This window comes from Periplaneta americana, chromosome 9 (assembly GCF_040183065.1).
Source record: "Periplaneta americana isolate PAMFEO1 chromosome 9, P.americana_PAMFEO1_priV1, whole genome shotgun sequence".
In the NCBI taxonomy this organism is placed as follows: domain Eukaryota; kingdom Metazoa; phylum Arthropoda; class Insecta; order Blattodea; family Blattidae; genus Periplaneta; species Periplaneta americana.
This window is the reverse complement of record NC_091125.1, coordinates 127,413,568-127,424,656: the sequence shown is the minus strand read 5'-3', so window position 1 is coordinate 127,424,656 and position 11,089 is coordinate 127,413,568. Positions and strand designations below refer to the sequence as shown.

Here is an 11,089-nt window from a genome sequence, read left to right as displayed (position 1 = left end):
CGGATTCAGCACATCGACAATACTTATATAAAATCACATTACTTAGTTTAGGCAACAAACACAAAGTTGAAATTCGCAGGCTAGTGTAATTATTATTGTTTGTATGAATCTTAAGTATAATTATTGAAAAAAGTTACTAATCACAAATGTATGAAATTAAAGAGGGAAAGGAACTAACCATCCTACCTCATTTCCTGCCTTAGTTGCCTCATGAATGATGCCTTATTAGTGTCACTTTTCTGTACGAGGTTTCAACCAGTCTTCGGAAAGTTAACAATAAAAAGGAACTGATAAAATAAAAAAAGATGCGAGTATATTACGAACGTTTATTACGAATATAGACATACAAGTGACAGTAAAGTAAATCATCAGTAATAATAATAATAATAATAATAATAATAATAATAATAATAATAGATGTAAAATGAGGAGCTGTAATACAAAAATACATAGTTTTGTACATCACTTTCTATTCAGTACCAACATTTAAGCAACATTCTACAACCAAATATGAAGTAAAAGTACTTCGTATGAAGTATTGAAATGCTTGTTTTGCTTTCTTTGTTCAGTGATTAAACTTGTTACTACCAAAGGCTCAGTATTAAAATTGTTAGCATGTATGCAAGATGGCAATCTTAACGATTATCAACTCGGACAGGCTGCTGAACTAAAAGTCGTTCGTAACATTGTGTTATCATAACGCAAATATTCAAGGAAATTTCAGTTCTTTAGTTAGCGGCTCTGATTCTTATAGTAACTAACAGATGCACTTAGTTTTAATGCCAGATTTGCACCAGTGTTAAGATCATACCATTGAGAACATTTCACAGTTAATTTTTAGAATTATTTAACACACTTAGGTAGGGCCTACTAGTAACAATTTATTTCAAAATGATGAATTGATGTACCAGAGGAAAAAATAAATTTAAGATGAAAAGTTTGTGATCTAGCGTCGGATAACAGCAGTAAAAGTTTTGGAAATGTTCAACATTTTATTCGTCCATTACTGTATCTTGTACAGTAATGAAAATTGGTATGTGTAAAACACTGTCCATCTGCTATACGAAAAAAAAAATATTTTTACGATTAAAAAAAAATAATTATATTTTTTTTTTTTCAAAATTCAAAATGGTGGCAGTTCAATGTGCAGTGATGAAGCGTTTCCCTCATAACTCATAAACTTGTTAACTTTTTCATGTTATCTCTCTTTTATTTTATTGCTGAAATTCATGTTTACAATATCGTGCTCTTTCAACTACATTCCTTAATAAATAATATATATTTTTTAATTTGTGTTAGAAAAAATTACTGATATTTGACCATTTTTAATTAATTTATTTTTAACAGACCATCTATCAAAGGTGATCTTACATCATATTATAGATATGACATGCACAAATATACACAAACAATTTCATCACAGAATCATGGATAATTTTTGAGTTATGTGGGAAACACTTCATCACTGCACAGTGAACTGAATTTTGAAAAAAAAAAAAATATATATATATATATATATATGTATAAATATATTTTTTTTAATCCTAAAAATATTTTTTCTTATAGCAGAAGGACAGTGTTTTACATATACTAATTGAATATTTCCAAAATTTTACTGCTGTAAGCTGTACCTAACTCCGTAAGGTATCTTAAATGTAAGGTTTCAGCGAGATGCTGTCGAGAGATTTTCCAAAATACTACAAAAATATCCTGATAACCTGTTAGTGTAACTTACAGTTTGTAATAGGTTCAACTGCACAATTAATAAACTTTGTCTGCTAGTACAGCAGTCTTCTCTCCAAATAACACATATTAGTGAATACTGTTAGCTGCTTCAGATATGCTGCACATAATAATACAATTCAGTTACAAAAAAACATCAAAATAAACAACCACATAAGAGGTCCATAATTGGAATCCTCACACACATGTTTATAATATGAATTAATGCTTCTGGTGAACAGGAGACTATTGCGTTTTGAAAGTAGATAACTAATAAAACTATTAATTTAGAGTTGCCTCTTGAGGTAAAGTTGCCATAGTTTTTGTGACTTTTCAATGAAGCGACGTGAACGTATTGAAAAATACACAAATACACGTTCATAGCTGCTGGCATGTAATACTAATTTGATCTCTCTGTGCCGAAGGACATTTATGGAATTCACACACTGTTCTGCACCAAATTTCTTCACCACACACACTGCTGGAACCCTCACAAAAGTGTAGTAGTTTTCAAATGAATAAGGCCTACTCCACACCTACATACAAATGCCCGCAAACAAATAGGCTATATAACTGTTTTTAACAGTTGCCAAAAACTATTTCCTACAAAACTGCCCATACACGAATGCACTATCTGTTTCTGGAAAGTTTGTGGTTCTCATAAACATTTGCACAAATCTTGGAAGCGTATACACACTACAAAAAGTCAGTCGCTGACATGTCCATGAGTGAAATAGTTACTGGCATTAGTACTGGTTATACATTTTTGGCGTCCAAGAAAAATAAAATAAAATATGTTAGTGGACACGCGAAGTTCTACAGGTTTGAATATGTCGAAAATGTTCCAAAAATTTTATATGATGGAGCTGAGATTATAAATTTAGACATAATTCTACACATCCTAAGAAATGGAGCGAAATGTAAGTCTTCAATCAGTGACAGTGTTGTCGCCACATCCCTCATTTTTAAACATTTAATCAATGACAAAGAAAAAGTAACTATTCACACACACTATAAACCGTAAGCTATAGTTTGTTCAACTTCCTCGAATGCAATTTCATATTTATAAGAGTTTGTCGACTAACACTCTACAGTTTATTTTAATAAATAAATGTCTTTCTTACTGCGACAGAAATCTTGTCTTTGCCTGTTAATAACAAATCACAACTCTCGTTTAGAAAAAGCAACTTCTTTCCTTCTTCTTCACGTGGAAAGAGAGTTGCCACATCTAAGAATAACTGAAGTAGCAGTCACTGAGCGGTCGAGGATCGCTAGGAAAGTGGCAACTGTGCAGCATGTGAATGGTGATAGGAAGTAATAAATCTGTTAAGTGGACGTTCAAATAAGCCACAAAACTGCTCGTGAGGAAGTCGTACGAACTATACCCCGACACATGAACTGAAACTATACATCTGCCCGAATACACATCCAGACCTGCATGTTTGTGGGTTCTGTGTCACGTGTTTTCCATCAGAGTTGAAATATAGAGTAATTCGAACATTTCTGTAAAGATTTTTTTCGAACAATTGTTCACAAACACCTTTTAAACAGTTTTTTTTAGCTGTTCATATGTGTTCGCTGGTATTTAATGTAGCTGTGGACTAGATCTAATACATTGTAGTCTAATTTTATATATTTAATAACTATAATTAATTTGGTTGTAAACAGTTGAGGTTCTCCGGCTGAAAACGAAAGGCTGTAGCATAAGTCTTCCGCGTAGAAGATCCATTTCAGATCCCCGTGAGTTCAAATGAAGTTAAATCAATATATTTAGTCTAGGAATAAGCCAAAGAGACCAATCGCCATCACTTTTGTGAGCCTCTCATTCGTAACGTAGCTCTCAATCGGCGGTCAGCACAGTTAATGCAAGGACAATCACAAGAGAATGTAATATGTCTCACCCATTTTGAGGGCGGTAATTTCTTCACTTCTTGTCGTGAACTGAATTATAGTTAAAACGCTATTAATAATAATAATAATAATAATAATAATAATAATAATAATAATAATAATAATAATAATAATAATATCTGTTAACAGAAACGTGGATAACATATAAATAATACAAGTAGTTCAAAATATGAAAATAATAAAAATTTTTGCAAATAATAAAAAAACATATATTTTTTTTCATTTTTCGAGAAAGGCTGATTGGATGAAAATACTTGTACTGAATATGGGAAATAAACATTATGGCGGTGGTATAATAATAAATTATATTAAACTAGTTTGGAAAAATTACTTCGACATACCAATATACAAACGTTCAGAGTGTATGCTTTCCAAACAAGAGGCCCGAACTCAAACTCGGCTGGTCCAAGCAGAATTTACAGTGGACAAAAACTGTATTTGAGCAAGTTTCCTGGAATTTTTTTTTCTCCTGCCATCATTTCACACTATGTGTAAATACGAGATAGACGAGGAAAATCATACTGCCATTGTTATGTGTCCACGCATCGACGACTAAATTACCTATCCATGAAAAAGAGTTTATACTTGGTCCAACACGCTCAGGAATCGATCACTCATTCACTCGCTCGCTCACTGAAAATTGTTTTGAGTTTTTTATACAAACTCTCTCTTTGGTTAAAACATTCATTTGCATTTCACTGATGTCTTTGTCGCAAAATATATATCCACTCCGTATTGTTATCCGATCCTCTCCATTCATGGCATATGATTTCCTGTCACGTTATAATCTAGCAATTTTGTTTTTCAGTCTTGTATTGTGAAATTCTTCTCTGGAATTTCGTTTCTTGTAGTTATTATTTTATTTCTGCTCTGCATTTACTTTCTTATCTTAGAACACTTTAAACTTGCGTATTTTTCTTTACACTAGTAAAATACATAGATATATTGTTTTGATTAAAAGCGTTTAACAGTTTTATATATCTTGAATTAAATTTCTTTGCATTCATTATATAGGACATGTGGTTTTTGACAAGACGTGTATAGAAAAATTTCCGTAACTGTTCCAAGTGATTTTGATAAGTACTCGATATATATGAGTCAATACAACCGGGATTATTTCAGGTAATATAAGAATTTGTATTAGAGTGATGTTGTAGTAAAAGTACGAAAACACTACTTACTCCATCTTTTATAAATATTATTATATGTCATTGTTTTTTTTTTACGAAAGTTAAGAGTACCAATTGATACATGTTTCTGTAACTTTTTTATTAGATAGGTTAATCATTTTCAAAATTATGTCTCAAATCGGAAACTTCAGACGACAATTTTAATGCCTAACTAGATATACGAGTATATAACATTACTTTAGAAGATGTATATATATACAGTGTTCGCCAGGGAAACGGGCGATTTTAAAGTACGCGCTACAAAAATTTTTTAGGTGATAGAAAGTGCTGTTATCTGTTGTTATATTGCCGAAACTATGCCTTTTACGCAACGTTACATGATCAGTCACCATGGAACAATTGAACGGTGCACAGCGTGCATATGCAGTCAAAGCTCTAAAAACAATGACAGTTACCAGGCCTATTAGACGAGATTTTCGTACACATTTCAATATCGGACGTCATGATCCTGTGCATAGCGCACTTGCGTTCAAATTATGGATTACAAATTTCGAGGCTACAGGATCTGCTATGAAGTGAAAGCCACCGGGTGGAAGAAGAACTATCAGCAGCCTCGTAACTGTCAATGTTTTTGAAAACGCTCTGATTGCATATGTACGCTGTGCATCGTTCCATTGTTCCATAGCGACTGAACATGTAACCAGTGTTGCCAACACGATTCTTAAAAACCCGCTAAGATACAGTCCAGAAACCGCTAAATTGTTATATTGTCAATGTAAAATAAGATTTACAAAAACAGCTTAATCTCTACATGAGTAATACAAGTTTAATAAATTTTACCCGCTAAACTAACACTGAAAAACGCCAGATGTAGCGGAAAAATCGCTGAGTTGGCAACACTGTATGTGACGCTGCGTAAATGGCATAGTTTCGGCAATATAAAAACAGATAACAGCATCTTCTATCACCTACAATATTTCTGTAGCGCGTACTTTAAAATCGCCCGGTTCTGTGGCAAACTCTGTATTTATTCTCTAGTAGGGAATAAAGAAAATATAAGTACCGAGTGGTGGTTCATTTTTGTTTTTACAATTCTGCTATTCGATAGATGTTATTTTCAAAATTACGTCTCCAATTGAAAATTTAGACGACAGTTTAAATCCTAAGGAGATCTAGAAAATGTACTTACATTAATGTAGTTATGTTCTTATCGGGTTTAAAGGATTGTGATATTTATTTAAATTTCGTTTCATTATTTTATTACATTTAATTTGTTGTATTCTTCCTTAGGTTTTCCCTCTTAATTGTAGGGCCTAGTTAAGTATTGTACTAACTGAGTTACTTATGTTGTATTCCGATCTATAGATCTGTATTTTACTTTCTTGTATTGTGGTATTATTTTCATTTTATATTATCTCAATTTTGATATTATTCTGTAATATTTTAGTATTTTTGTTCTTTTCACTTTTCATTTAATGTTACTGATTGTGTATTTTTGCGGCCTGGTAGAGTCTGAGAGAAGGCTCTATGGCCTTAATTCCGTCAGTGTAAAAAGAAAGCAAAAAGTGCCAATTGGGAGTTTAATTTTCTTTCCATATAAGTACGAGTATAACATTGAAATACTATGATAAAAAGTCTTAATTACTTCTAAATAATCTGAGGTTATATATATTTGCGTGTATTGCAAAATTATTCCGAGTTCTAGTGCCCATTAACCTTTAAGGAATTTAATATGGTTTATTATTTTCTAGTAGTACGAATTGGATTAATGCTAAACTGATAGAATGCACGAGTTATGAAATACAGAGCCATAACACGAGTGATTAAACTTACAAATACGATGATTTCAGATTGGATTCTAAGTTCAATTTGTATTGATAATGACAGAGAAGATGGAGAGAAAGAGGAATATGAATACTACCATAAAATCTATCTCAAATATTGCTTTCGTCCACCGCAAGTTCTAACTGAAATGAATGTGACTTGCACTTCACCTCCAGACTGTAAAGTTTAAATAATGACAATATATTAGATCTACATTGTTATAAAATTTTGGCTGACCCAGAGGTACCGGTACTCTGTGGTGAAGAGATAGCTTCTCGCTGTATTCGAATCCCACGTAGAACATGCATCTTTCTTCCTTTGCTTTTGCGATTTCCTGCGTTCCTCCAGAGAAGATCTCACATGAATTTAATTCCACCGTTTGTTTGTCTACTAGCAGATCAAAATAGCAAATACCGGACTAGAGATAAGAAGATCACTGATCGATTGAGTGAATTAATATAAATAAGAAAATGCCGAAAATGGGTTGATTTAGAATTGACTAACGAGAACTCGTATACCGTAGTATAAAGTTGTGAGGCACTTCTTAAAAACACTTCTGTCTTGCTTTGCTTAAATGGAGGAAAAAGAAGCAATATTTGTCTTTATAAATGCTTAACACTTGTGACAGACATTGGTTGAATTCTGCGATATTTGTGTTCAAATGAATAACCATTCCGATAGTAAGATTATTAACCCATAATTTCCGTAATTGGCTTCCTCCCCACGGAATCAATTTCGTCCACCGATGGAATACTGAAACAGAATTAACATATGTTTTACCTATATGATAATAATTATAGTAGTAGTAGTAATAATAATAATAATAATACATTACAATTCAATTTCATAGTCTATGTTCATAAAATTGTGTAAAATAATATTGGCTAATAAAGTTTCATTCATGTTCTGTATATTATAGAGCGAGGTCCCGCAGCCAAAGTTTTCTCACGTATTCGGAAGTGCGTTCCGGAAAATCCTGGTCAAGAAATCTTGGCTATTGCAACTGGAGTGTTTAATTTTTGCTAGTAATCCAATTCGAGAAGTAAATGAACTGCCCTTCCGTTCAAGTTTGTTTTGTAATCCCTATTGAGAAGTCATTGAGCTGTTCTTTTGTTCAAAACTGTGTAGTGTACACCCAAACCTACCATGTTACGTTGTTAAGTTGTAGAAAGGGTTATTTCCAGACAGTGTATACGGGATGAGTTAAGGAAAAGTGAAGTTGGTTCGCATCAGAGTATACGGCACGTGCCGCGTCGTCCGACTTTTGTGTACCTGGCGAGTACAGCAGCGTACAGAACGAAGGAACCCCGGTCCGTTCATAGTAACATTGCAACGCAATGTGTGCAGTTGTGTTATCCTGCTCAAGTATTTAGTACGCGTTGAATAGTGTTGTGCTGACCCATTCATATGTAGACGGCAAAACGTTAAATTCGCTCAGAGATACGAAATGCAATTAAGAAGTATGAGATTGACATTTTATAATAATAATAATAATAATAATAATAATAATAATAATAATAATAATAATAATAATAATAATAATAATATAATGACTTTATTTAACCTGCAGAGTTAAGGCCATAAGGCCTTCTCTTACACTTAACCAGAATTGAAACTTGCTTACATAGTGGAACATAAAACTGGATCAAAATATGTATTAACGAAGACAATATCGTGTGTAATGTATGTAAAATTGAAATAAAAACCAGAACAACTCAGGCTATAGAGAAACATTGCAAAAGTACATAGCACAGCAAATGCTTTGAAATGAAATCTGAGGATCCATCTACATCATCATCATCATCATCATCATTTAGTTGTGCGGGTCTAAACGACATGTGCAACATGATGCTCAGTGCAAATATTCCTCTAAAGAAATTGAGTGATCCCTATTTTAGAGGTTTTCTTCAGAAATTCTCTCGATACAAAAACTGTTTAAACGATAGGCGAAGACGATTCAGCTTCGACAACTTACGAGAATAGGCCTATATCGTCGTTTACTGCAACGCTGTTAATTGCATCAATGATGACGAGGACTGAACCTTGCAAGGTATGTACTACAGTACGTTATTTTTCTTTTCCTTCTGACTGAACGGAGATACAGTAGCATGTTGACGTCGTCTGTTTACGTTTAAAACCTGTTGAGCCAATGGTCTGAATGAAAAAAATGTAACATAAAGTAAATGTACATCTACATTCAACGATGAGTCATCCCGCATTCACTGTCTAGTTATTTCCTTTGTAGCAATGACGTACTGGATAACTAACTCAGGCGGTAGCGTGTTTACCTTTTGATCCGAAGCTGCGATCGAGTATGGATTGGTTTCCCGCTTGAGCTGATACGCTTGTTGGGTTTTTCCGACGTTCTCCCCAACTCTGAGGCGAATATCAGATATTTACATAGCCTCATGTCGCCAAATATCATCCAACCATCATAAATTTCGACGAGCTAAATAACTTAGTTGTTGATACAGAGTATTTTAGTACCTACTATAGAAATAATGACATATATGAATTTCTCACTAGAATAGCATGCAATATAAACAAAATTTTCAATTTCAGATTACATCCATAGCAATCCCAACATATTCGAGAAACTGAAATATAGTATGTGGAGTATAACATTAAAATCAGTAATGAATTTAATCGTGTGAAAAATTTACGAAGTTATCAAGAACGCGTAATTGTAAATAATTAATTAATGAGCATTTATATCAGTGCCTATAGGTAAAATCGAATTTACGTGCTATAGAGCTACAGTATTTGTTATTATAGCCGGGCGTAGTAAGTCGCATTAATCTAAAGTGTCGCTCGGCCACACAAGAACTATTGGCTGCGGGCGGGATATAAAGACAATAACCCCACTGAATGTATGTATACTTACAGAGGGTCCACGAATTCTACAGCATTTTGACCAACTTCGTCACTAAGATCTGAAATAAAACATTTGTTTTAGTTGCATAGCCAGATAAACTATTTGCACATGTCATTTGTATTCTGGGAAAATAATCCAGCTTCATGCTTAGAATCTTTTTTAAAAATACAGAAACTTGAAGTAAATTTCACAGTTATCGAAACTGACTGGCAAACAATGAAATATTACATAATTAGTTTTTTTCATAAATGAGAGACAAAACATTACTTTCAATAGGTGTAATTTCCACATTTTCATTGCTGATGATGAAATATTTGACAACATTTCGAATGTTGGTTCTACTTTCGTTACATAGCTGATGCCAATAGATTTAGCCATTTTAACGATCCCAAAGAATAAGGTATACCCTCTTCGTCTCTTTCTTTTACTTTTTCATTACAGAAAGTGTTAGGGCCCGTTTACACGGCACGGGAATTTCTCGAAACGTACAGTCTCAGAAACAAAATTTGGGTCACCTGAATTTTCCAGTAAACACTTAGAATGCAAAGTATGATATAGGTAAGTGGAATTTGGAAAATGTCAGGTGGCTCAAATTTTGTTTCTGGGCCTGTACACACGGCTGGACTTTTTCTCGTAGGTAGTGTATAAACTTAAATTTCATTATGCACGGGTAAAAGTCAAACCGTGTGTACACTTCTGTCCGCAAGAACTCGATTCGAATAAAGGCCCGTTTCGAGAAATTCCGCACCTTGTAAACGGGGCCTTACGGCCTGCTGAAAGAAATTAACTAGAGCTTTTCAAGAAATATAGGCTTACGTTTTTAGCATTTCTGATATTTAAGCTGAATTTAACAAAAAATATTTTCCTAGCGATATGTTAAGAAATATTTAATGTCTTGCTATTCTCATCAAAAAATTCTTAATGTTTACGTTACTCTGGACAGGATAAGTTTTGTTGTATGAAGATCATTATGTTTTCAGAGAACAATAGACAATCCGGAAGTTTTCTTGAACAGATATTGTAAATGTAATTAAAAATAGAGTTCAAAGAGTTTATATTTTATAGTTAATAATGAATAATGTGAAAGAATATTAAATATTTTAATCGCATTTTCTGTTGTGGATATAAAATCTTAATCAGTTAATACATTTTGTAAATAGACAAATATTTCTGAACTTGAGAAGCAAAAGAATTAGCCATAAGTCAGATTACCGAAAATTGTCCCAATATTTTCAATAACCAAACATAGTAAAAACAAATGTTGATCAAATTGTGCATCATTGTTTTCAATACCAACTTTTATTAACAGTCTTGCATGCTTGGTACAAAATTTCTTGTTTTCTTTCAATTCCAGCATTATTTATTAGATTAGATACATAAGTCTCTCAAAATTCCTAGGTTTTTTGAGCATCCCCTAGAAACCTGGAGAATTTAATCACACGAACGAGGATACCAATTCAAAAACGTGCAACTTTTCCGTTTACAAAATTGAGCTACACATAGGCCTAGATGTGCATAAAAGGACACAATGTGAAAATGAAATATTTCACAAATTTTGTGAGTGCATTCTTTCCCTGTTGATGTTCTATATTAAAAACCAAGATACACTCATAATTTTAGTATAAGA

General features: G+C 33.0%; 1 protein-coding gene across 3 annotated transcripts in view; it reads right to left on the bottom strand.

The window, feature by feature from the left end:
* Positions 1–308: 308 nt before the first annotated feature.
* Positions 309–11,089, bottom strand: part of LOC138706478 (uncharacterized) — a 61,352-nt gene continuing 50,571 nt past the window's right edge. For all 3 annotated transcript variants that reach the window (XM_069835812.1, XM_069835811.1, XM_069835813.1), the window contains exons 3-4: positions 9,472–9,520; positions 309–7,340 (exon numbers count right to left, since the gene is read on the bottom strand). In XM_069835812.1, the coding sequence (XP_069691913.1) occupies positions 7,277–7,340; positions 9,472–9,520 (113 nt within the window). In that variant the 3' untranslated portion in view covers positions 309–7,276. The remainder of the gene's footprint in view (positions 7,341–9,471; positions 9,521–11,089) is intronic.